Raw genomic sequence first — 27,331 nt, forward strand, 5'->3', positions numbered from 1 at the left:
AAATAGTGCATAAGCACGCAAATGAAATGTTTAACCGGCAAGGCTTTAAAACGCATGCAAATAATGAACTTTTGTGATTGTGAATAACTATAGTGTTCCGTGAGTATAACTCTACCACTAACGTGTGATGTGAATGTATGTTGTGTTGTTCAGTATATTGGGATGGAGGCAAATGATAAAATGTGTACAGTAGCATTAAGATATTTTTTCCAAAAGCAGATTGTGACATTTTAATCATCCACAATCAAAAATCATGATATTGCACACCCCACCCACATAACAGGCACACTCAAACAGAGCCCATTTAGAGAGAAATAAAAAATAATTAATTAAATGCAAAACCGATTCAAAGCAAAGCCATTCACAAGCGCATATTGAACCGTGAATGCCGTACCGAACGGTTCAATATTATATTGATAATTGTGGCATCCCTAGTGTTCTCTATTTCTTTTGATCAATCCTTGCTGAGTTAAAATGTTAATTTCTTTAATAAAAAAAATCTTTTGACCTGTAGTTTATGAGTAAATTAAATAAGTAAAAGCCTATTCATACCATGTTCAAAAACATTTGAACGTTTTCGAAATGTTTAAATTCTTGGATGTTTTTTCAATAAATTATGAAAATTCATGAACGATATGAATAGTTTAGATGCCAAAAACTAAAGTGTCAGACTCACCAGTGAGCGGGGCAGTTCATGGGTTTGAGAGCGAAGGTGTGCGGCTCACAGGTCACCGTGAACATGTTCTCACTGTAATGCTCCCAGTGACCTGATCGCTCCCACAGAGACGTGCTGTACAGGGTTGGAGTCACGACTTCACTGAAGCCCCGCCTCCTGTACTCACTCTGACAGGAAGAGGAAGTAGTTACATTAGCATTACATATGCCATGAGGAGCACAGTCCCGATTTTTTGAGGCTTTGAAGGACTCTCCGAAGGAGGCAAAACATGAAGTAAATATCTAATAATTTTTTTTTTTTAAATCTTTGTAATAATATGCATGCATATGTATGCAGAAGCTCTGAAGCCTTGGAAATCAAAGGTTTTAACCCTGTAAAGCCTGACATGAAATAATAGTATATTATACAGGGAGTGCAGAATTATTAGGCACGTTGATTTTCTGATCATATTTTTTTTCCAGGCACATTTGACCAATTCCAAACCACAGTAATCCTAATAACTACTATTGATTTAGTATTTAATAATGTATAAGTGATATATAATTGTTCATGAAGGCTGGAAATGAAAATCACCTTATATTCAGGTGTGCAGAATTATTAGGCATGTTTTCTTTTACAGATAAATTGAGCCAAAAAAGAGATTTAACTCAGACTGAAAAGTCAAAAAGTATTAAATGCCCATGAGAAGGATGCAATACTAATGCAATACTAGACATTGCAGTTAAGGCATGACCATTGGACAGTGAAATGCTCGTTGGGTCAGCAGGGTCAGACAAAAACAGGTGGTGAAGAAAAGACACCTGTTAACTGCAAAAGAATTAAGAATTAAGGTGAAGAATTAAGGGTGAAACCATCAGGAACCCTTTAGTCTCCAGCGCCACCATTTTCCAAAGCTGCAACCTACCTGGAGTCTCCAGAAGTGCAAGGTGTCAGGATCTCAGAGACTTCAGTTAGGTAAAGAATCCTAAAAAATGACCCCCACTAAATAAGAATCATAAGCTGAAGTGTTGTAAAATACATGAAGAAGGTTTTTTTATAGGCTTTATAGGTTTTATAGGTTGAGAATGACTCTTGAAGGACCAGCACCACATCCTCTAGTACCACTGTTTGAAGAATTCATCTTCCAGAATCTGGCAGTACGTTTTGGGCGTTCATTTTAGTCCATCCTGAAGTCCGTTTTGCAGAGATGGACTAAAAATGAACTCCCAAAACGTACTGCCAGATTCTGGAAGATGAATTCTTCAAACAGTGGTACTAGAGGATGTGGTGCTGGTCCTTCAAGAGTCACTCTCAACCTATCTGTCCATAAAGCCTATAAAAAAACCTTCTTCATGTATTTTACAACACTTCAGCTTGTGATTCTTATTTAGTGGGGGTCATTTTTTAGGATTCTTTACCTAACTGAAGTCTCTGAGATCCTGACACCTTGCACTTCTGGAGACTCCAGGTAGGTTGGAGCTTTGGAAAATGGTGGCGCTGGAGACTAAAGGGTTCCTGATGGTTTCACCCTTAATTCTTCACCTTAATTCTTTTGCAGTTAACAGGTGTCTTTTCATCATCACCTGTTTTTGTCAGATCCTGCTGACCCAACGAGCATTTCACTGTCCAATGGTCATGCCTTAACTGCAATGTCTAGTATTGCATTAGTATTGCATCCTTCTCATGGGCATTTAATTCTTTTTGACTTTTCAGTCTGAGTTAAATCTCTTTTTTTGGCTCAATTTATCTGTAAAAGAAAACATGCCTAATAATTCTGCACACCTGAATATAAGGTGATTTTCATTTCCAGCCTTCATGAACAATTATATATCACTTATACATTATTAAATACTAAATCAATAGTAGTTATTAGGATTACTGTGGTTTGGAATTGGTCAAATGTGCCTGGAAAAAAAATATGATCAGAAAACCAACGTGCCTAATAATTCTGCACTCCCTGTACACTTATGCTCACTTCAACTGCCCTACAATGAGTAGGACAAACTGTAGTGCTAGCGGCACATCACTCAATAATGTACATCATATGTGTGCTTATTCTCTTAAAGAGTAATACACCATGATATGCTATTGCTGAATGTGAGAAATGGATGTTGCAAGCATTTGCAGAGTGCAAGGGTGTAACCGTGCCGAGTTTGTACCTTTATAAAGTCAGTGAGCGTATTGTATATATGAGCTCCTTTAGGCATGAAGAAACAGCTGCCAGGGCTGACATCATGAAAGAAGAACAACTCCTGCGCCTGTGACAGGTCAAAAACAGAACAACATCAGTGCCAGCTGGAAACATCTTACAAATAAACAAAACATTGTTCAAGATTAAGTTGCTCTGGCCGGTATGGAACCCATCTTGGGCTTATTCTGACACCTAGCGACATGAATAAAGCATCATACAAAAGCAAAGGCTTTCAGGTTCTGATGACATTGTAGAAATGCTCTATTTAGAAGTCTTGGCTTGACATTTCAACAATACAGATTCAATACAGAATACATATTCAACAATTAATACATACACAAAGCCTTAAGATAAAATAAGCAAAAACATTGTTTTTATTAGGGCTGGGCATTGACACACAATTAGATTTGCAAGCTTGTAATTCCAAATTCATTAGGATATATAATCGGGTACAGTACATGATAATTTTTTTTTAAAGGAAATATAAAACCTCAATTAATGCTGTAAACAGGGAACCCTGTCAGTTATTCCATTACCATAATATTGAAGGTTAAAATTAACAACTAATTTGTATACAAACATTTAAATTGCACAAAAGACAGTTTTTAATAATAATATGGTTATAATAATAACTTTTCAATGAAATAATTGTGTTTCTAATTTATTTTTTAATTTAGACTAAAATTTAAGCGGTGGCTTTCATAGAAACTTCATGAGATTTATTAAACCATATATTACATACTGAAGAACAGGCAAAGAAAAATATGGTAACACTTTATTTTAGGGTTCAATTCTCACTATCATATAGTTGCTTATTAGCATGCATATTATTAGGATATTGGCTGTTTATTAGTACTTTATAAAGCACATATTAATGACTTATTCTGCATGACCGCATTCTACATCCCTTAATCCTACCCAATACCTAAACTTAACAACTACCTTACTAACTATTAATAAGCAGTAAATAAGGAGTTTTATCAAGGCAAAAGTCATGATTAATAGTTAATAGTGAGAATTGGACTCTAAACTAAAGTGTGACCAAAGAATTTATGAATAATATTAATAATACCAATCATAACCATTTTGTCCAAAAAAAAAACCAGACAATAGAGTTAAGGCCAAAGTACACTTCACTTTTTATGCGTACGCTTGGGTCAGCGTACAGTGTGCATTTTGAACGCGCACCGCCAGATTTTGTAACCACGCATACTTTGTAAAACGCTGCTTGCGCCGAACTCCTGTGTACATGTACAAGTCAAAAGAAGTTTACTTTGCAAGGCTGTGCATTTGACTGTGCGCATACACTCGTGTACGAGTAAAAAAAAACGAAGTATTCTTTCGGCTTTAGTAGATTAACGTTGTGGACTAACTTGAAAAAAGGTGTGTGTTGACGTCTTTCCATGGTTGAAACAAAATACCTTATGTTTATTTCATGCTATAACTAGTAGTAAAGAGGAAGAGATGATCGATTCGTGTGCCCCTTGAACTGAGGCACTACATATTAAACATTAAAGAGTCACAAAACGTTTTTTTATTATTTGAATTTCTTACAAATGACACAATTTGTAAGCTGAGACTTTTTTTCATACCAAAAGTAACCTGCTCTGTCTGTCTTGCCGGTCAGCATGTTTTCAGTGTCCTCTTTGCTCCGTGATGTATTTTTTACTGCCTGAGAACATGATGCGTGGCGTAAGACATAGCAAAAGTAACCAAGGGGGGCGGGTCTCTGCGAAGGGTCTATTCCACCTAGTAGCAACAATACGATAGTCTCAATTTCGTTGTGTACGGAAGAGCTTTTGTGCTATTATTGGTCAACAGCACGTGACAGAACCAATCGTGGAGGACCGTAAAAAATTAAACATGCTAGCCTTTCCTTTCTAAAGCATTACAGACACATCGGTTGTCGTCCACTATGACACACTATAAGAGATTAAATGATCGATTCTTGCATCCCGACACCCATTGTCATTTACCCTATGTCAAACGGATCGTGCCGATATTGTGTAGTCTAAACCCGGCATAAAAGATAGATTCTTGAGGTTTAAGAATCGCTATAAGTTCATCAAAATGAGAACTGATTAAAATCGAGAAATACATATTTTCAACCCCGCCCTAACTGTTTATAAATCAAGACTAATTTGACTCCACATAATCATGCTAATGAAGCTGTTGTGAGCCTCTATATATCAGTATAAGGAATCAATCAGAGGTGCATCTAACCAGCTGAGTTACTACTGTAGTGACACCACAAACAACACTCACCTTCCCGATTCTCCTGTGGTCTCTCTTTCTGGCCTCCTCTTGTTCTCTCTCCCATTCCTCTCGTTCTCTTTCTCCTGGAAAAGCGACTCCAATCATCCTGAGGATACCTGAAGCCTCTGTTGAACCGGACAGAGTTACAGGAGACACCTGAGAGAAAGACAGATACAGCGTAAAATAAGTGTTATGAGGAAGACAATTAGGAGTTTAAAGGCATATTTCTGAATGTGATGTGGACACAATCTGAGCTTCAGTAGATGAAGAGACTATTTCATAAGACTTCATAAGAATACTTGCACTACTATTAAAAAACTTTGGACTAGAGACCAAAGGTACTTGTGTGTGTGCAGGTTGCGGGAGAATAAAAAATATATCTAAAAATATAATAAATTGTTATTCATCTATTGCAAAAAAGCAACAAGAACAACTAAAACAAAATAAAAACAATTTACAGGTGCATGTATAGGCAGAGTTTCTGTTTCTAACATGTTTTTGCTGCATTGTGCAATGTAGCCAATCACGGACATTTGTGTTGATTTCAAAAACGCAATGGCCAATCAGATACATTTAGTTTTTGTTCAGTGCTGAATTCTGCATGCTGGCAAATCCTGATTATAACAAAGAAAGTGTAGACATTATGGAAAATGAATTGTGCAGTCAGCTTCATTGAGATCACAAACTGAGATGATAGCTTTTTAGGGATTATAAAGTGAGCGCACTTTGCACGCATTATGCCACGCAAAACCATGCATGCGCTTGCTTTTATGTTAAATTACTTGAAACTGTTTTATGGACGTACTGAAAACAAAAATCTAGTCATACTTTTTTGTGGGCGGGAGCGGGACAAAACATGACTGTTGCGTTCGGGAGCAGGAGAAGGTAACATATTACATACGGATAACTAAAGTGGGACCGAATGCTGCGGGAGCGGGACTGAAAAATCCATCCCACGCAGGTCTCTACTTTGGACTACCAGTGTTTCCCACACATAGACTAATTTGTGGGGGTGCGCCACAGAATTAACACCATCCGCCACATATTTAAAACACGCAGCGTATTCGTTCAGCTGCATTTCCTTTCCCTGCTCTCCCTCCGTCTCTGTCATTCACACGTGTGTGTCTCTCTCTCTCTCTCACACACACATGGTGCGTTCCATTCGACCGTAAGCAGGGTTGCCAACTCTCACGCATTTGGCACGAGGCACACGTTTTCAGGCTCTGTCTCACGCTCTCACTCTGCCCAAGTAAATCTCACGCCAAATTGCCAAACCTGCTTTTAATATGAAATAAAGTCTAAGCTATTAAAATTTTTAAAGTTTTAATACGAAATTCAAACAATAAATAGCGTTTTGGCGCTAATGTGGCATAACAGTTAAGCCAGAGGCGTTGAAAAGTTGAGTTGCGACATGATCTCATCTCCCGGCGGCGCGCGGTTCACGGAGCTCTCAATAGTTCCAAACAAACCAGCTCTGTGTCAATGCATTTGAATGGCTTAAGCGGATAGACAACAGCTTCACTATACAAGTATTTGCAGCAATTTATGGTAATCAGTACAGCATAGTTTGCATTGATTATTACGTCAACCATATTTACAAGATCGTTTTATAATGGAGAGTGATGGAGATGCAACATTGTTAACATTAATGTTATTGTATTTAGCCCTCAGGTATTCCTTACTAATAGGTCACACTTATACTCATTGGTGGTCAAATGTAACCATACACCTTAACAATTTTTTAATTAAATACATTTTCTATATTTTAGTTTAATAATATTTTTGAGGATATCTTTTGCTACTAAATAGACCTACTATTTGTGCAATAATTTTGGTCCATTAAGGACCACTTCAAATATTTTATATTACAATTAGTGTAGTAATTAAGGTTAAAATAGATAATTCCAATGCAAAGAGGCAAATTAGAGTCATTTGGTGGCTGGAAAAATAATAATTTACATTTGTAATGCAATGGTTCGATATTTGTGCCAATCACCATATGCCCCCCGAATACCCCAACCCACCATCCAAATCCCCGCCCACCCACCAGACACCACAAATTGGTTTCTAATCTGTAGGAAACACTGACTACTATTAAAAAATGTAACATTTTATAATAGATTTCATAATAAAAACAAGTATTTATAAATGTTACAAAACAGTTCAAACGCTGTTCTGTTGAACATTCTACTCATCAAAAGAATCCTGAAAGATTTGGATCACAGTTTCCACAAAAATATTCAGCAGCACAACTGTTTTCAACACTGATAATTATCAGAAAAGTTTCTTGAGCAGAAAATCATCAAATTAGAATGATTTCTAAAAGATCATTTGGCACTGAATAGTGCTCATTTTGTCAGCCATTTCTTAATTTAATCCTGTGTCAAATGTACTTTTTCTTGTTTTGTTTTCATATTTAGTCAACCTTGTCCTGTTTTTGTTTGGTCAAGTTTTAGTCGAGTAACCTTTCACAGACAAGGCTTAAGATAGTCCCAGACTAAGATGCATGTTTTAGCCGTTTTAACTGAAAGCAACTTGCAATGACATATCTTAAAATAATGTCACATTGTTTTATCTCAAGACACACACCAGTAATGTTTTTCTTTTTCAAGGACACGCTTATAAAATCTACTTAAATGTCCTAATTTAATAATCCTGTCTTAACTACAATTATTGCACTTTCACCTCTAAGCACAAATCAAGAGAATGTCAACTCATATGCATGGTTTATTTTACCCCATCTAGTTTCCTGATTTATTTTAGGCTATTTATCATACAGACGTAGACGTGGGACGTAGAAAGAAGAAACTTCTCTCAAAAATTAAAACAGCGACATTCAATATCAATAAAAAAAAAATCAATAATCCAATAATTCCAAATTACATTAAGGTTTTTATATTAAATAACAGCAAAAAAGACTTTATATCGTCACAGTGGTCACCTCGTCTTAGTAATGGAAAAAAAGGACGCCAACGAACATTTTATCATCCTAGATTTCGTTAACGAAATTAACTCTACACTGAAGATTGGAGTAATGAGGCTGAAAATTCAGCTTTGCATCCCAGGAATTAATTACATTTTAAAATACATTACAATAGAAATCAGTTATTTTGAATGTAAAATAATATTTCACAAAATGACTGTTTAAATTGTATTTTGATCAAATAAATGCAGCCTTGTTGAGTAGAAGAGACTTTCAAAAAAGTGAGTGTATTTTTAAACATTTATGGTATTTTTTGTCCATTTTGCAGTGTGACATTTGTGGTCTCAACAACGTCATATAAATAGAAGCTGCATAAAGATTCTTCATTCTAGTTTACAAACTCCATGAAGAAGGCCATTGCTTATCAAAAGCATGACGTAAAAGTTAATCACATTAAATGTACAAATGCATCAACATCAAACTCTCATTTAAACAAACCCAGAAATGTGGATGAAAAACAAAATGATCCATAAATAAAACTGAACTAAGAGCCATGTCATGACCCAAAAGAGAGAACGACAGCCTGTGAATAGGGAAGGGAGACTGTGAAACAAGAAGAGCCAAAGATATTAATGCAATAAACAGGAAGTTAACCATGCAACAACAATGTAAACACTATGACAACAAAAAAGCCATTCAAGCAGCAACATCACAACAAACACATTCAGTCAAACACACACACAGAGGAGTTACCTGGAGCATCTTAAATGCCTTCAAGAAGCCTGTGTGTGGCAGAAGAACACCTGGACACACACCCAGACTGTCTCCACACCTGACAGAGAGACACAGACATCAGACTCCAAACACACACAATCTTCTCCAGCAGGACAGTGAGAGCGACTTCAGACCTGTAGACGCCGACTGTGTTTCCCATTATCTGCTCTTCAGCCAGCTGCAGTCTGACAGCATCATCCTACACAAACACATTGGATTTTCATGTTTTATGAAGACATTCCATAGACATAATGACTAGTGAGGACTAGTAAACTAGTCAGTTATAATACTATTTCACAATATTATTGATCTGACTGTACTAACACTGTTGTATGTGAACTTTACTGAGCTGGAAGATTATATCATTTTTTTGAAAAACAGCTTCATAGATGAAATTACCTAATTAAATAATTAATGATCTTTACAACGGAACTGAATCAACACTGAACTGACTTCAGCTGAACTGCATCCTTTTCCTGTTATCACTGTAAAGCTGCTTTGAAACAATCTGTATTGTATAAAGCACTATATAAAGGTGACATGACTATATAAATCAGGACATTTGGCCCTCACAAGTATACACACACCACCTGATGAATCAGATTTGAATCTGCTCAGAAGAACGTCACGGCCACACCGATCTCAAACCGTAAATATTCCACACGTTGAATCAAAAGTTGGACAAACGCACACCGTTTTAAAAATCTGATAAGATTTTAAAACTCTTTCAGTGTGGGCCAGCCTTAACATCTGTTGTTTACGAAGTGTATCCACAGGAGAGTTTTTGGGAAGGCCTGTTTTACAAGCAAATTACTCTGAATTTACTCATATATTTACAAAAGTTTAATGAATGGAGGCCCAGTGAGATTGTCAAAAATTTTCCATTCCTTATCTAAATGAGTAATGCTGCGTTCACATCAAACGCGAATAGAGCGTCAAAATCGTGTCTACCGCGTCTAGTTGGACGCTTGAACATTTTGCATCCATTCTATATGTATAAATTGAGCGTTTGAATCGAAATAGACGCATGTTAAGGCGCTCCAGGAGAAATGTCATAAAACACCACTCTGCCTCTTTTCATTTTCATTAAAAATATATATTAAACATTAATAGCCACACAAATGTGGTCCAGGCAACTCCTCCTTTATCTTCACTGCATGTATATTTAAATATCCTAAAAAAATTAAGTTATGAAACTTCTCTTTGCCCTCAGTCAAAACGATTTGGCAGACAACAAATTATAGATTAATGACACCAAAGATCGCCCGTTAGATCCACACAAGACGAACCAATACAGGATATCAGAGCCAGCGGCAGACATCAGAAGGACAGGCTAAGGAAAGGCTGCTCTTGCTGGGGTTAATGAGCGCTGAGCGCCCGGTGATCGCCTGGATCTCACAACTCCAAAAACACGAGATTATTTTTTTTAAATAGGAAAAAGTCTTAAAACTACATTTTGTGACACAATAGCAGTATTTTTAAATTATGCAGGGTTTCTCATCACGTCACTTTACCACGTGACAGCAGCAAGCAGGCTCCTGATTGGTTAATGCGGTGCGAATTGACGCCAAAGTTTAATTTTTTTAACTCGGACGTCAGACACGAATTTGCTTCAAACGCGTGAATGCACAAAAAGCACCACTCGTGCATAACGCGCGTATTGTGCAAGACGCTCAATTTGCGTCCAATTCGCACAAACTGGACACGCGAATGAGGCGGAATCGCGCCTTTCCATTGACTTAACATGGAAATCACTCGCGCCTGACGCTCTATTTGCGTTCGGTGTGAACGCAGCATAAGAGTAAACTTAAAGGGATAGTTCACCCAAAAAGGAAAATTATCCCATGATTTACTCACCCTCAAGCCATCCTAGGCATACATGACTTTCTTCTTTCAGCCAAACACAATCAGAGTTATAATAAAAAAAATATCCTTTATAAATGGTACCAAAAAAAGCACATCTATTCATCATAAAAGTAATCCATACGGCTCCAGGGGGTTAAGAAGGCCTTCTGAAGCAAAGTGATGTAGTTTTGTAAGAAAAACATCCATATTTATAACTTTATAAACTATAAATAAATAGCGCAGAGGATAGAGCAAAACAAAGGTCACGAATCAGAAGTCTAAAATGAGAATTTGTCTGAGAAATGTCAGAGGAGCTTGAGTTTGTTGCCCAGCCCTATTTGTTCAAACCGCAAGAGGCGTCTGCTCTCACCTGAGCTTATGCTACTCCTACATCCTACGTCGTACATCATGTGTCAGGTCAGAGGTCACTCTTCCGCCAGAACTCGACTCGCGTACGGCTGTTGCAGGAAGCCAGTCAATACAGTTTATAAAGTTTTAATTGGATATTCTTACAAAAATGTATCACTTTGCTTCAAAAGGCCTTTTATTAACACCCTGGAGCCATGTGGATTACTTTTATGATGGACATTTTTGTGCATCAAAGATTTTTTTTCCCATTCACTCCCATTCTAAAGCTTAGAAGCTTTTTTTTTTATATAACCCCGATTATGTTGGAAGAAAGTCATATACAACTAGAATGGTTACAAAGGGTGCGTAAATTATGGGAAACTTTTCATTTTTGGGTGAATAAACCTTTTAAGGAAAACTAAAATGACAAAAACGTCAAACCATGGGCACAAGAACACTGTAAAGCTCAAGAGGGGATGCTGACCTGGAAGAGCTCTTTCAGTTCCTGTACAGTGATCTCAAGCCTGATGATGCGCATCTTCCCAGCTGCTATCTGCTTACACCTCTGCTCCACCTCCAACAGAGAGAGAGAGCTACGACAAACACAGATAATGAAACACACAGCACTACAATTTAGTTATATTTCAATTTGAAGTTTTGGTTAAATGCACTTAAAATAAACAACAAGTATAGTACACTAGACTACTGGAATACACTCACCTAAAGGATTATTAGGAACACCATACTAATACTGTGGTTGACTCCCTTTCGCCTTCAGAACTGCCTTAATTCTACGTGGCATTGATTCAACAAGGTGCTGAAAGCATTCTTTAGAAATGTTGGCCCATATTGATAGGATAGCATCTTGCAGTTGATGGAGATTTGTGGGATGCACATCCAGGGCACGAAGCTCCCGTTCCACCACATCCCAAAGATGCTCTTTTGGGTTGAGATCTGGTGACTGTGGGGGCCATTTTAGTACAGTGAACTCATTGTCATGTTCAAGAAACCAATTTGAAATGATTGGAGCTTTGTGACATGGTGCATTATCCTGCTGGAAGTAGCCATCAGAGGATGGGTACATGGTGGTCATAAAGGGATGGACATGGTCAGAAACAATGCTCAGGTAGGCCGTGGCATTTAAACGATGCCCAATTGGCACTAAGGGGCCTAAAGTGTGCCAAGAAAACATCCCCCACACCATTACACCACCACCACCAGCCTGCACAGTGATAACAAGGCATGATGGATCCATGTTCTCATTCTTTTTACGCCAAATTCTGACTCTACCATCTGAATGTCTCAACAGAAATCGAGACTCATCAGACCAGGCAACATTTTTCCAGTCTTCAACTGTCCAATTTTGGTGAGCTCGTGCAAATTGTAGCCTCTTTTTCCTATTTGTAGTGGAGATGAGTGGTACCCGGTGGGGTCTTCTGCTGTTGTAGCCCATCCGCCTCAAGGTTGTGTGTGTTGTGGCTTCACAAATGCTTTGCTGCATACCTCGGTTGTAACGAGTGGCTATTTCAGTCAAAGTTGCTCTTCTATCAGCTTGAATCAGACGGCCCATTCTCCTCTGACCTCTAGCATCAACAAGGCATTTTCTTCCACAGGACTGCCGCATACTGGATGTTTTTCACTTTTCACACCATTCTTTGTAAACCCTAGAAATGGTTGTGCGTGAAAATCCCAGTAACTGAGCAGATTGTGAAATACTCAGACAAGCCCGTCTGGCACCAACAACCATGCCACGCTCAAAATTGTTTAAATCACCTTTCTTTCCCATTCTGACATTCAGTTTGGAGTTCAGGAGATTGTCTTGACCAGGACCCCAACCCTAAATGCATTGAAGCAACTGCCATGTGATTGGTTGATTAGATAATTGCATTAATGAGAAATTGAACAGGTGTTCCTAATAATCCTTTAGGTGAGTGTATATCAGGTGCTGTAAATAGAGCAGACAGTGTTTACTTGTTTTGTAGCTGATAATCGCAGTACAGGCCCGTGTCAGACACTCCCTCTCGACACACAAGAGCACTGAAGTGATTCTCCAGCACACTACCTAACACACACGCTCCTGTGCGCCACACCACCTACAGCAGAGAACAAACACTGCCATCAACAGCTTTATGGTCAATCACATCAAAACTTGTGCAGGGGTCTGTTCTTTTGTACGTCGCTTAATACATCGGAGATGATTTGACAGATCCCAGATCTTTTAATCGTGATAATCTCTGGCTAATTTGGTTCTTCAAACGAATTTGGGGACTAGATTAAAATATCTGGATTAAATTGTCTGAGATTACCGCGTGTTCTTGTGTTTCCTGAAGAGGGCAGATGCATCTATACTCGAAACCATGATCAGGAATGCAGCGATTGGATGGCGGCAAGACAGCAACATAATGACATCATATAATTAAAAAAGCCACCTTGCAAAAAACTTGACGAATAAAAAAAAAAGATGAATTTCTGGATGTGTATAAGGAAACAGCCAAACCAACATAAAAGTTATAATAGATAATGAACAGTGCATTGTTTATTTTAAACATGATTCCCAATTATTTGTATATTCACGATTTTATAGTATTTGTACACCCTTTACATTTTTATTTCAATGTTGTAATTGCAATTCATTTAATATTTAATTCAATTTGAAGCAGATTTTTTATGTGACAGCATTAATTAAAGTTTCTTAAGGGTCAAGATCAAGTTTTCTGCTTCTCCTGCACTGCATCAAGCCATCCCATAATATCCATCATCACTCAAAATAATGCACGGCTCAGATTAACTGTACAACATGTATGTAAACCTCCATTAAAAAGTAATTATTCCATCACAAATAAATCTCTCAATCAAGTGGCTGTGTCTATAGTATTATACACAACATTATATTATTATTTTCAAATGCATTTTAATATTATTATTATTGTTAATATTTAAAATTATTAATTTATTATTTATATTATTATTGCTCCTGGTTCAGTAAGGTAATTGAGTAGCAGAGGTTGGGACAAATTTTTTCTATCAACGCCGCTTAAAAAGATGCAATCTAATCCTGTTCACATGAAATAAGTTGCTCCCGAACAGGTTTAAGCTGACGGACCTGTTGCTATGACAGCAAGTCCAGGATGAGCGTCGAAGAACCAAACAATCCAAGATCACGCCAAATCGTCAACAATCATATCAAGCTAACCGAGTTAGTGACGTACGAAAGACACTATAATATAATTATATATATATATAATTAATTTAAAAAAAGTTTTATTGTGACTTAAAATTATTCAAATTAATATATTATTATTACATAAAGAATTTAATTGATTATTATACAAATAATATTTATACATTTATAAAAATTAAACTATACATACATAATACAAAGAAATCATAATTCTTTTTTGTTTTGTTCTTTGACCCTGAATAATTATTGTTCGTGTTTGTTTATTTTTTTTCTCAATTTCTGTTTGCAAAATAAACACCACAATTCAAAATCAATATATATTGTTTTCCTTTTGATTTTAAAGTGAAATATTACACAAACATGTTGTTTCGGACAGTTTTTTGCGAGTTTCATCATTTAAAACAAACCTCTTGAATACACAAAAGCCTGTACCTGTTTCCCCTCCAGTGAGTCGAAACCCAGCAGCTGCAGTTCACAGTCCTCCACAAGAGGGCGACTTAAATCCCATAAATCCCCATTTACTCTGCTCACCACTGCACCTTTAAAACTGTAAACACACACACGCGTTGGGTTTCTGTGTTTTATGAGCAGTCTCCATAGACAATCATTTGTATGCTGTACAAACTTTACATCCTATCCCCTAACCAGAGCACTAAACCAAACCTTACAGAAAACATTCCGCTTTTGTACATTTTTAAAATATAATTTAGTATGATTTATAAGCCGTGTCCCTCATGGGGACTGACTGATTTCGCCCCCCACACAAATTTCAGGTTTTACTTTCCTTGTGGAGAAATTTGGTCCCCCAAATGTAGGGAACCAGACTAGGGTTGTGCGATATAGACAAAAAAATACTATCATGATTCTTTGATCAATATTGTGATTTCGATTTTAATAATGATTCTGGAACAATATTTCCTTACACACATACTTTTTTTGGGGGTTATTGACACTTTATACAATACAGATAAAGCAGCTTTGCAGTAATAAAAAAGGAAAATAATGATTAATTAATGCAAACTGAATTCAATTCTGCTGTAAAGCAGGTCTAAAAAGACAATTGTAAACAGTCATTATTCAGTTAAAATCAGTTCAGTGTTTTTTTTTTTTTTAGTTCAGTTCAATAACTGTATAAAGTTCAATTATGGAATGAGTTCAATTCATCTATAAAGCAGCTCTGGAGAAAACAGCGATGTCATCATCCAGCTCAGTTCAGTTCTCATCCAATAGTGTCAGTGCAGTCAAATCAATAATATTGCTGAATATTAAGTGTCCCCAACTATGCAAGCCAAAGGCGACAGTGGCATGGAACCCAAACTCCATATGGTAGCAGAAATGGAGAAAGTACTAAATTTACAGTTATATTAACATATGGGGATTTGGGGGGTGTGAAAATAACGTTGGACTCTGGGGTTGGGGTGGCTTTGAGTAAAATAGGTTGAGAACTGCTGATCTTAAGCACCTTTTTATTGCAAGTCAAGAAGTTTTTTATATTTACCGTTCATTCTGGGCGATCTGTAATGGTGCGGTCACACCAGCGGAACCTTTCACTGTTCTTCCATCAGCCAATCGAATGGTCAGGTCTTGTCCCGATGCAGCTCCTGTCACCTGCCGATCGCGTAGAGATTCGAAAATCCGCAAGCGCTCGGCCTGACTGGCAGACGGCTGCAGCTGAAACAGAGAGGAGGGGTGTGTGAGTCTGGGATACATAGATGACACATCAGTCACTGTGCAAAAACAACAGACTTCCATTAAATGACATTATGGGGAAGGTTTTATATCAGAAGTAACCACTGGAAGAAAAAAAATCTGCATGAAAAGGTCAGAAGAGTGGATTACTTGGCATCAAGGACATAATTATATTATATCAGACTAACCATATATAAATTAATTACATAACATGTATAACAGCAGACAGTGAGGCCCCTATATATAACAATACATAGTGAGACCACTGACGAAAATGTGCATTTTCCCCCATTATAAATGACCTATGAGCATTACAATTTGAATGAAAGGTGTAATACATATTAATATCTCGGTATTGGGTGTATATTTTACATTAATGACTGGAGCTAGATGAACTAAACTTGATGATCATGTTCTCCAGCATGATTTATGATCTAAAAAGCATCTTGAGCTTCAACTGAAGAACATCTGACAGTCCGTGCAAAAAGGTCACATGGTCAATGTTAGCTTTGTTTATGACATAGCAGAATCTTTTATTTATCCTTTTTCATCATAACATTTCTATGAAGTTTTTTCCTAATATATATTTATTAAATAAATAAAGCAATTTTAGTGTGGTCTCAAACTTTTGGTGCCCACTGTACTACTGCTATTTATGTTACAGTAATCTTTATATAAATATAGAACTTTTCATATTAGTAGTGTTACATTAATGTTAATGTGAATAAATAAACATTTCACATTTAAAAAGTGTCTGAATCCAGTCATTTCATACATAAACACACATGCATGCTATTCTAACTCAGTTATGCTCAAACAGAATAATGTGTCACAATATGACATGTCTGCCAGATCCTCATCAGTCGCACACTACACAGAATCCCGCACACCTTCCCGTAGTATCTGGTGCTCCGGGACGCTGCTCTCACTGCCGCCTGACAGACGGTCCACCTCGAGAACACGGCTACGGGCATTTTACACCCAAAACTCCAAGCTACGACTCCATAATTTCTCCTACAAACATCAAATGTTGCCCTCTCTCAGTGGGCCGCCATTTTGCAGGAACTACTACAACGTCACAGAGCAAGAAACCCGATTCGCCGAGAGCAATCGCATGAGGGCGGGCTCTGTGTGAGAAACAGCCAATGAGAAGCGAAGTCAGAAGTGCGTCATGAGCGTCCACTCAGTGCGCAAGTAAACACAATCACTGACGGATTCTCCTACATATAAACAAACCACATTCAAATAAACGGATTTTACGGAGGACCGAAAAGACAATGAACGTTTATGAACGGAACACTACAATTATTTCGAACCAAAGCAAGACAATATATTCAGAGAAACAAGCTCAAGTTAATGCTCCATCACTTCTGCCTCCAATAGCCTGAACTGGTGTCTTTATACGGGGTATAAATGCACTCAAAACACCCTGTTATTTCTACAGGATCCTAGTGACGAAATGCAAAAATCACAAGATATAAACACTCATTTATACACACTACTTACTAGTGAGTACATCTGTCTTCTAAGGGAGCACTTGTAAGGACATTGTTTTCACAGCGTTTATAAGCATTAACTATAGTTACGCAATCAGACTTGTTACTACAAATTTACAGGCAAGTAAAAAAAAAAAAGCCACGCAGATTACTGCAAAATTTAAATAATCTGCCCATATTTAACAGTTAAAGATCATTATACGTTTCAGACAGAGCTCCAACTTAGTTTTAAATAAGTAAATGTGCAAACCTGCCTGATTGCAGTAAATTAAACCCTACTCCCTCACCATTAGTTTTCAACTACTGAAGTTCAGGGCAAATATACAGTATAAACGTCAAGGTACTGTGAGTGTTTATTTGCATGATCTATTGGTCACTGAGGAGGGTAACATGAAAGGGAAAACAAGTCACCCATTACTGCAAAATGATGGCCAAGTTTATACAAAACTAAACCAAATTCAACAAGTTTACAAGTGCACAACGTTTCAGATATGAAGAATGCCATCAATGAATCACTGATTATCATCATACTGTGACAATGTTGGGTTGCACACACACAATATCAGTGACCAGTACGGTTGCCAATGTGAGAAATAGGGATCTGCTACAATTCATACTTCACATCTAGATCAATGGTTAGTTGGATATATGTGTGCAGATGTTGTTTTTGTGTCTGACACATTCCCTTTAGATAAGAATCCATAATAACAACCACAATATGTTGTTCAAGTAATGGTGTGAAGATATTAGTAGTCCCAAATCTCTGGAAGTGTAAGTGTCATGAATATAAATGCAAAAAAATAATAATAAATAAATAAATAAAATACATAAAAAGTAGAACTTGGGGGTATTAACAGTTGTTTAAATGTGCCGTTTGTTCAGTGTCTTAACACAGCTTACCATCAGTCATCAGTATCATTACTGTAAGGCGACAAAACTCAATTCTGCAATTACCAATAAAACAAATTGTATTACAAACAAAACTGATTTAAATCATGGGACGAGTCATAATGGCGTCCTTTGTGAGGGGCGTTTAAAGATTGTTGCAAAACAATGATGCACTCCAAGGTTTTGCCATTGTTTCATGATAACTGTATTGTACATCAGTTTAATTAACTAGTCCACTCAGACCGCTATCTGTACCTTTGACATGAATGAATGGATCCAAATTTTAGGCTTCGAAAGGATTGAGCAGTAAACCTGTGGTGCAGCTGGTACAAAACGTATAGATGTGGCTCTAAGTGAAGGAGCGACTCGCATTTCTGCCACAACTGAAGACTCATTACATTTAAGCAGCAGGCAGATCCATCATAAATTCTATTCTGTTTGTATATAACCTTCTGATGTGCAACATTACACATATTTTAAAATAACTCCATAGGCTTTCTGAAATGCTCCTCGTGGAAAACACTCGACAATGAATGCAAATGTTGTCCAAAAGAAGACACCAAAACATGTCCCTCGAATATTCAACTTTCCAGCACTTAAAAGAAAGATTACAACTATTATGTTTCTTACACAATGCATGAAAACTCCAACAATGTACAGGTTATATTTCACATTTTAAGTTGTCAAACATCATTTTGTTGGAAAGCAGTGTATCAACGTTGTTGTCAAACAATGTACCATTTCCTTTAGTTTTATGAACAATGCATGTGACATTTTGAAAATGCAATGCCTGGAAGTGTGACTCGTATTGAACACACAGATAGAGAGACACAGATTTCAATCATGTGTACATAATAAAGGGTTAAACTAATTGTCAAGCCTAAATTCTGGAGACAAAGGATCGACTTAAAAGATGACATTTCCAGATACAATGGGAAATTGACCCAACTAATTATTTCATCAACTTTCATTTGAACCTAATGTTCAGAGCTGTGTATTTTAGCTCTGCACATTTCTGAAAACATGTTGGACACCATTACGTTATAAGACTTACAGGATCGCTGTTAAGTAAAAATAAAATGGCAGAAAATAATCCAGGTACATTTGTTCTTGAACAAAGTATGAGACCACCTGTAAAGAAAAGTCTCCTTCCTTGCAATAATATTTCTCATCACAATGCTTTTATTAATCAGAATACATGTAAGATCTATTGAAACTGAAGGGGGGAGAAAAAGAAAAAAAAATGCAAGGGAACTCTTGAAAAGCACTCAAAAACTACAAAGTAGTTATGCCTTGAACACTTGGTTAGCTTATACTGTATGTAGTGTGAGCCAAAATCTTCACATCTTGGGTGAAGGTTGATAAAGTGGCTGTATTTTAGCTTTATGAAGCTTAAAGATCACTACAAGCAATCATGGTTGCCAAGCATTATGTCAATGACAATAATTTAATCACTCTGAAATAAAGCAAAGTTGAAATCCACTGGCTCTATGCTCGAAGTGAGAGAGTAACAGAGGTTAACAGACAGAAAACGGTACATCTGTAACCTGTAAACAGCAGAAACAAGTATTTTACATGAGAAACAATGGAAAAACAAGTGTTATAGGGTGGGAAAGTGAAGGAACAGTTACTGAAGGAAAGAGATAGTCAGCGTATCCACTAGTCATCCATAATACACACTCATACACTCTCCACAAGCACACTCTTACATTACACAAACTGAACAGGATAACCACCTTTTGCATTCCTTCATATGGATGTTTCTGGATCTCCATATTCTCCTCTTCCTAGTTCATTCCTAGGGTATCAGAAAACTTCTCTTCCAAGAAGAGTAGTGCTGTAACATGGCTGCTCTGGGGCAGGGCGTGCCGGTGCACGTGTATTTACATGCAGTATAAGTCTCACGCTGCGATTCACAGGTGATGCTAGCTTGCTACACTGCCCATTTCAGGTTGTGCAGAGCCTTTAGTACTCATTCTAAGATGCTAATATCGAGGGGGCAAGAACGGTCTTTTGGGTGGGTTGAAAGGCCCACTGCCGAAATTGGCAGAGGGACGTTTTGTTCCAGGCAGAAGGGGTTCACGGTTAAGGGAGGGGGGCAGGGAACCTCTGGGAAACTGTGGAGAATGGAGTGTATGATGCTGGTTTGGTAAGTGGAGAAGGGACAGAGGGGAGGAAGAGCGGCGGGGCCTCTTATTTGGGGTGTTGAAGGGTAGGCGGTTGGGGATGGACAAGTGAGGACGAGGTTCACCTGCTGGGGATGGAGGTGTGGTTGGGGTAGAGGGTGATGGTGGTGTGGGACTGGGGCCCTCTCGAATTCTGCCCAGGAGGGGTGGGGGAACTCCAGGGGTGCCTGGGCGATGAAGAGGTGGGGCGTGGCGCAAGGCAAACTGCTCTTTCACCGTGCCTGGCCGTGGGGGTTCACCTAACAAGGAAGGGAGTTGGGGTTTGCCGCCTCTTGGAGGGGCACCACCACCGCTACCTCCAAGTCCCGTCCCATCGGAACGGAGGTTAACAGGTGGGTAGGGTAGGACTCGGTCTATGGGTACAAGGACACCACCAACCATAACAGTGGAGGTGGTGGAAAGGAGGTCTCTAGGAGGGGGTGGGGTTTGAGGGATGGGTGGAAGTGGTGGTGGGACACGAGGCATAGAAGAGGGAAAAAATAGAGGGGGAGGATGGTGCTGAGGAATGCCATGAGAAGGTCGTGTATGGTCCTCATTTACGTAGGGTGGAGGTGGGTACTGCAAAGGGGGCGGAGGATGAGCAGGAAGAGGAGGAGGAAGAGAAGGGACCAATCCTAATTCTTCAGAATTCTCATGGCCGTGATTACGAGAGCGATGTGGAGGCGGGGATTCCATAAACTCCTCCTCTTCATACCAGGCCCCACCCACTCTAGAACCAGCACTACTTCCTCTTCTTGGGCCTCTTCCAACCAAGCGGATGCTTTCCACCGTCTGAATGCGGTTGCCGTAATCGAGGGTTTCGATTGCCGCTTCCTCATTGGAGGATGAAGAAACAAGAGTCTCAATGCGATGGTAGTGGTCTCCATTGTCGGCCGAAGCTTTCCTCTCCTTGTCTTTCATTCCATCTTCAGATCCTCCACTTGACTTGCGGGAGGCTGCACTTTTCCCTCCCTCTCCGTCCTTCTTTGATTTTATTCTCTGATCCTGCAGCATGGCTGCTGATGGAACGTTCAAACCCACTCCTTTTCTCTTCAGCCCTTCTTCATCATTGGTTTTGGTCATAGCCTTGACCGATTTAGTCGCACTTGGGCTAAAGGCAGCAAGCCTTGGGGGTGGTGGGGTGCGGTAATCCCTGTCTTTCCGCTCATTTTCTCCCATAGCCTCTCGTGGAGTGATCACTGCATCCCAGGGGTCACTGTGATAGGCTGTAGGAGAAAGGTTATGCCCTCCAGACAGACCTGCACTCTGGGGGTCATTGAGGACATGGGGTGAGTCCATGATTTCGTCTTGAGTGGGCGTGCTACCGCTTTCATCTCGGACAGGGGTCCCGTCCAGGTTGTCCCCACCAACTAGGAGAGGGCTACTGCTGCACACGTCATCCAAGCCAAGTCCGAGAGCGCTGAAACCAGGATTCCCCTGAAGGAAACTGTTGATCTTAGACTCCAAGCTGGGCAATGCCACAGCCTCGCTCTCACTTTCTGCCTCTTTCTCTTTCTTTTCTCGTTCCCTTTCTTTCTCTCTTTCCCTCTCCTTCACCTTATCCCACTCTTTCCCTTTCTCTTGATCAGACTCTTGCTTAAAACTGTTGCCTGTGGGCTTTAGGGTCTTCGGTGTTGTTGGGGTGGTGGAGGTCGCTGCCGCTTTGGTGACAGCTGAAGAGGATGTAGAGGCAGACGAAGATGGACCAGGGTCTGGAGTGGTGAGAGTGCCTGAACGAGCTGATGAAAGGAGAGATGACAAACCTGCAAGACAGAGATTTAATAATAATTAGTAGTTCAAACAGGTTTCCCAAACACTCCCCCCATCTTCCGCTGACAAACTGATTAGAAATCAATGGTGTAATGTGTCCTACCCTGCAGGTTGGGGCTGTGAGTCTGTGTTTTGGTGAGAACATTCAGGATACTCTCGGGGGAGAAATCTACTTTGGACAGGATGTTGGCCAGAGGATTGGATGAGGGAATGCTGCCAGGGGTTAAAGGAGGGGCTTTGGACGAGGAGGCATGGCTAGATGGTGTGGTAGGCGTGCCAGGGGAAGGACGGGACACAGGACTGACACCTGGGTGTTGAGAAAGAAAAAAATTGTGTCATGAAAGGAGCTATAATGAACAAAGTCTTCTCAAACTCTTTCAGTTCTATTTTTACTTCTGGAGCCCGTTCTGCAAAAGGAAAACTCACCAGTGGTTTTCATTGCATTAGAGAGAGAGCTCAGAATGGAGCTGATCTTCCCCAGATCCACATTGGCCAAGTTCACCGGCAGGGGTGAGGGGGTAACGACAGGGGCTGGTACAGGCGTGGTGGTAATGGGTGACGTGTTTGCAGGAGGTGTTTGATTGGTTGATGACACAGACACCGTCTTTGTGGGATTTGCTAAAATCTGGGATGGTTTAGAAGCAGTGATCTGGGAGCTTTTTGTTGCGGAGGCATTTGTCATCTTGGACACAGATGGAAGACTTGACTTTTCTTTCCTCTCATCAACTAGAGGACAAAGGACAACTATGTCAGTCAAACATTACATTTGTGATGTTACATAGCATGCTAACATAACTTTGTTCCCCTCAGCTCGTCTCTCTCACCAACGATTCCAGAATTTGCTGTTGTTTCCTCTTCCTCAGACATGTCCATGTCCTCAATATCTCTGTTGTCCTTCTGTTGCTCCAATCCTCTCCCACCATTTCCATCCCCAGTGCCCGTGTTCCTCCTGGAATTCAAGCCATGGAAGGGTGACTCTGAGCCAGTGGGGGAAGGGGCGTCCTCAGAAGGGGACGGGATGGGAGAGTCCTCCAGACTGGGCAGTGTGGCCTTCAGAGCGTCCAGCTTACGCTTCAGGCTACACACGCGATTGGCAAAAGCTTTATAAGCCTACAAGAAATGGTGAGGGGTTTGAGAGAAGCACAGTATGAGGATACATTATATAAATTGATTGATGATACATTAATAGGCCAATTTTTGGCATTTTGACACTGGCATCAGGCATTGCCCGCTTGGTTGATGAACAGAAGTCTAACCTCAGAGTGCTCATTACATTTTTAATAAGTGGTGTTTGCCAAAGCAAGCGTGTTCACAGGAATGTTAACACATTTTAGTTGAGTTGTTGACTCACATTGGCAACAATTTTGACCTCTTTGTACTGCATCTCGTAAAAAATGTCTGCGTTTCCCAGTGCCTCCAGCAGAGGGGGTCCTGCCTTCATCTGGTCCTCCAGGAATGTCACAAATTCCTGCAGCTTTGTACTTCCCTCCTCAAAGTCCTTTGAGAACTTATTCCCTCCTGCTTTATCTGTGGATATAAGGAGAGAGAGATTTTGAAAAGCTTATTTTTCCCACAGTTATATAGTGCAGTTCTTGGGAAGTATGTAATTACCTTTTAACCTTTTGAGGGCCTCAGTGCTGCAGACGTCCACTCTGAGTGCAGCTAACTGCTTCTCTCTCAAATCACTCTCAGCCAGTGAGTGCTTGTATGACATTAACTGCTCCACAAAATCATGCGGCTGACAAAGAGAAAAATACATTATTTTTGTGTTTAATAATTAAACTAATTAAAGAGGCAGGAAAACCACTAAACCTATAGACAGATCATGACTCACAACAAACTCTGCAACAATTTTAGACTTCAGAGCAGTTTTGGGGTTGACTGGGGCTGCGGAAAGAGGGGGAGAAAAAAAACACGGTCAAATTATTGCTTTATGCTTATTGTTGCTTTTAACACTTTGGATTGTGATTTATTGGATAGCTATTTGTTAATGCATGCACTCTTCATTTATATTCGGCCACAACAAACCCAGTGTTTGGGAATATTGCAGTAAATACATTTCTTAAATTACTTTCCATTTCAAATAAATTTAAATAATGTCAATTACTGAAGGTAATTTCAGTAGTTTGCTATGGCTTTAGTACAATGACCAAAACTACGTTTCTTGGCTGGATAAAGCAAACCAGTGTCTTGCTAGTAAAGTTTTGATGATGCTAATTGTAATCAAGGTAAAGACGATAGCGGTGACATCCATGCGTTGTATATATATTGATGCGCAAACAAACTGTGCATGTGCTCTCTCAACACACAGATCGCACATTGTATTTATGCACAAAGACATTTCAGTACATTCCCGTTTTTTCCACACACACTCAGGATAATTTGTTTTGATTTGATTTGATTTGTCACGTGTATGTTGCTGTGTTTAGTAATTCTGAATGGATCCGTACACTGTAGTAGGCATATGCAGTCAGGTCAAGGCGGTTGGTTTAGGGTCTTTTTCGGCATTTCCACGTGGTCCTGTCCTGTATCGCAACTTTACTTGTTTAAAATGTAAACAAGGCTGCTGCACTGTACATATAATGTGTACATACAATGTGAATTCTGAAAAGGTTTTTTTTCTGTAATGTTTTTTCATGGGTGCTTTACATAAATGTATGAATTATATGGACTCCTTATATCCTTTTTTGGAAAGACATCTAAATTTACCTTAAAAAAAGCTCGCAGAAAATATAGTTTTGTGAAAATTACTCTTCAATCTGATGGATATAGCAAATGATGACAAAATGAACAAAATGTTAAACAAGGTTAATGATGTATGCTAAATTTCACAATAAATGTGTGTTTAAAAATGTCTATTGAAATCTATTGCCCTAATTGCATACAAACATGAAGTTGTCTTTATTCTTTTTAGAAAGAGGGTCCCCTTCAAGAGGATCATTATATTTAGGGTCTCTGGCATTAAGAAGTTTAAAAACCTCTGCACTAGACTAAAGTCCACCATTGAAACTTGACGCATATAGCTCAAAAACTTACCAGGAGGAGGGGGTTGCTCTTTCACTTTCTCCTTTTCCTTTTCCTTGTCTTTCTCTTTTTCTTTCTCTCTCTCTTTTTCTTTCTCTTTCTCTTTGTCTTTCTCTCTCTTCTGCAGATTAGCTTTCAGCGCAGAGATCAGCTCCTCAGAATAAACGTTCCTCTCCTGCCAAATACTGAAGATCCTGTCCACTGACTTGCACACTTTAGCGTCCCTACAAGCACACAGAGAGTGAGCACAGAATGCACTTCTGTACTAATTACACTTATTTACACACACACAAGATTTACTAACTTGACCAGCAGGGCGGCATCTGGCAGCACATCAGCGAAGGCGGTTCGGTAAATGATGGCGTTCTTCCTTTTGCAGTTCTGAATGACATCATTAGCAAGGTAGAAGAGATTTAGCCTGTGGTTGGCATCCGCTGCAGAAAGAACAAAAGGGAAATGGGGAAAAGATTTGTTATTAGAATGCAACTAACATAATAGAAAGATAAAGGATGAGCATATCAGAGGTGGGTGCAAGTCACACGTGTTCAAGTCACAAGCAAGATTATACGAATTTTTTTGAAGATAAAACAGTTGAAGGTAAATTCACAAGTGTGATGCATTAAAGGTCCCATGGCATGAAATTTTCATTTTATGAGGTTTTTCAACATTAATATGAGTTCCCCTAGCCTGAATATTGTCCCCAAGTGGATAGAAATGTTGATCGGTGTAAAACCGAGTTCTGGCTGTCTTTCTCTGCCTTGCTGAGAAAATGACAGGCCAGACGAGCCAATCCTGAAGTCTCCTGGTTTGACGTCCAAGCAGGAACGGTTACCTCCCTTTCCTCCACCCAGAGAATCTGGCACACCCAGATCATTGCTTGTGAACGAGTGAACGCTGGCAGTTTCTCAGTGTTTGGATGTACAAATGAAAACAGAAGTCTTTTTTCAGTTCCTTCTGATCTGTGATCAGTGATTTCTGATGTGTAGCTAATTATTTATTATTCGTGCACACAATGCGGCTTCTCTCTCTCCCGACAGAGCGGTGTTTTCGTGTCTTCTATCTTGTGAGTCAGTGTTTTTGTACGTCCTCGTCGCGTCTATCTGTTCTAAAATGTGCATACAGTCATGAGTTTCTGCTCAACATCGGCAGAGTAACATCTTTAGAGATAAACCTGACACACGCCGAAGCTCGGGCTGCACTGGCCGTTGGCCTTCAACATCCCCGACCCCCAGTACTGCATCTGGCCCACAGCGGAGGCACCAAACGCGGCGTGAGATTAAGCAGAAGGGGGGTAAGCGTGAGCATATTCGGGCTAGCCAGCCTAGCCCCACAATAAACTGGATTACATTCGATTACTGCTGTTGTGTCTTTGTTTGCGCTGTGTACTCAACGCGCGTCACTGACGCTTTTATTTTATTTAAAAAATAATGCTATAATCAACACTTACTCGTAATTTGTTCATCTCGACAGCTGTAATGGTACTTTGCATGTGTTCCAAAGTTGGTAATAATGATGAAGACGGACTCGGTGTGACTGGGACTCGTGTTTATTCAGAACTCTCAAATACAAACACAATAAACTCACGCTGACTGACAGCGCTCTCATAACTCAGTAGTTACTATAAATAACTTTGTTAGCAATCGCTGAGCTCCATCTCTGGTACATTAGTGATGTCCGGTTCGCGAACGATCTTTCTTTTGAACCAGTTCTTTTTAGTGAACCGAATCAGTTCACCAAATCGGACTGAATCGTTCTAAACGGTTCGCGTCTCGAGTCAGCGCTGATCCATAATTTACTAAAGTTACTAACTTTCTGACATGAGTGACAGTCCCTCCGACTAGAAATAGACTAATAACCTGAAGTATATGCTGTAACTACAACAGTTCAGACATGCTGAGAACTGATGAGAAGTGAACTCAGGTCCATCCGTCTCTCTGGCAGCAGCTCGTGCCTGCTCGTGCCTCGTAGACCTCGTTAAACCACGCCCCCTCTGCTCATTTAAAATGCAAAGATGTCAGCCAATCACAACAGTGGGCGTTTTTACTGAAGTCTCACAGCAGACACGCCTCTTGAAGCAGGGCATTCAGCCACAGGGCAAACAGCAGTATAGAAAAAATGCCTTTTAT

At 39.4% G+C, this 27,331-nt stretch overlaps 2 protein-coding genes across 3 annotated transcripts in view; both read right to left on the reverse strand.

The window, feature by feature from the left end:
- Window positions 1–21,939, reverse strand: part of tars2 (threonyl-tRNA synthetase 2, mitochondrial) — a 38,809-nt gene extending 16,870 nt beyond the window's left edge. Inside the window, exons 1-10 of one of the 2 annotated variants that reach the window (XM_079837970.1) lie at window positions 19,983–21,939; window positions 15,672–15,844; window positions 14,606–14,720; window positions 12,964–13,085; window positions 11,477–11,585; window positions 8,934–8,998; window positions 8,779–8,857; window positions 5,112–5,258; window positions 2,815–2,913; window positions 677–843 (exon numbers count right to left, since the gene is read on the reverse strand). In XM_079837970.1, coding sequence (XP_079694096.1) covers window positions 677–843; window positions 2,815–2,913; window positions 5,112–5,258; window positions 8,779–8,857; window positions 8,934–8,998; window positions 11,477–11,585; window positions 12,964–13,085; window positions 14,606–14,720; window positions 15,672–15,844; window positions 19,983–20,021 — 1,115 coding nt within the window. In that variant the 5' untranslated portion in view covers window positions 20,022–21,939. Of the gene's footprint in view, window positions 1–676; window positions 844–2,814; window positions 2,914–5,111; window positions 5,259–8,778; window positions 8,858–8,933; window positions 8,999–11,476; window positions 11,586–12,963; window positions 13,086–14,605; window positions 14,721–15,671; window positions 15,845–16,752; window positions 16,943–19,982 lie in introns of those variants that run through there. The other variant, XM_079837969.1, reaches the window with a different exon arrangement.
- Window positions 19,983–27,331, reverse strand: part of rprd2b (regulation of nuclear pre-mRNA domain containing 2b) — a 46,071-nt gene continuing 38,722 nt past the window's right edge. The window contains exons 2-10 of the mRNA XM_079837962.1: window positions 25,510–25,639; window positions 25,218–25,429; window positions 24,016–24,068; window positions 23,793–23,919; window positions 23,533–23,708; window positions 23,006–23,291; window positions 22,608–22,907; window positions 22,285–22,488; window positions 19,983–22,174 (exon numbers count right to left, since the gene is read on the reverse strand). Of these exons, the coding sequence (XP_079694088.1) occupies window positions 20,232–22,174; window positions 22,285–22,488; window positions 22,608–22,907; window positions 23,006–23,291; window positions 23,533–23,708; window positions 23,793–23,919; window positions 24,016–24,068; window positions 25,218–25,429; window positions 25,510–25,639 (3,431 nt within the window). The 3' untranslated portion in view covers window positions 19,983–20,231. The remainder of the gene's footprint in view (window positions 22,175–22,284; window positions 22,489–22,607; window positions 22,908–23,005; window positions 23,292–23,532; window positions 23,709–23,792; window positions 23,920–24,015; window positions 24,069–25,217; window positions 25,430–25,509; window positions 25,640–27,331) is intronic.

This window comes from Gobio gobio (assembly GCF_949357685.1).
Source record: "Gobio gobio genome assembly, chromosome: 15".
Taxonomy (NCBI): domain Eukaryota; kingdom Metazoa; phylum Chordata; class Actinopteri; order Cypriniformes; family Gobionidae; genus Gobio; species Gobio gobio.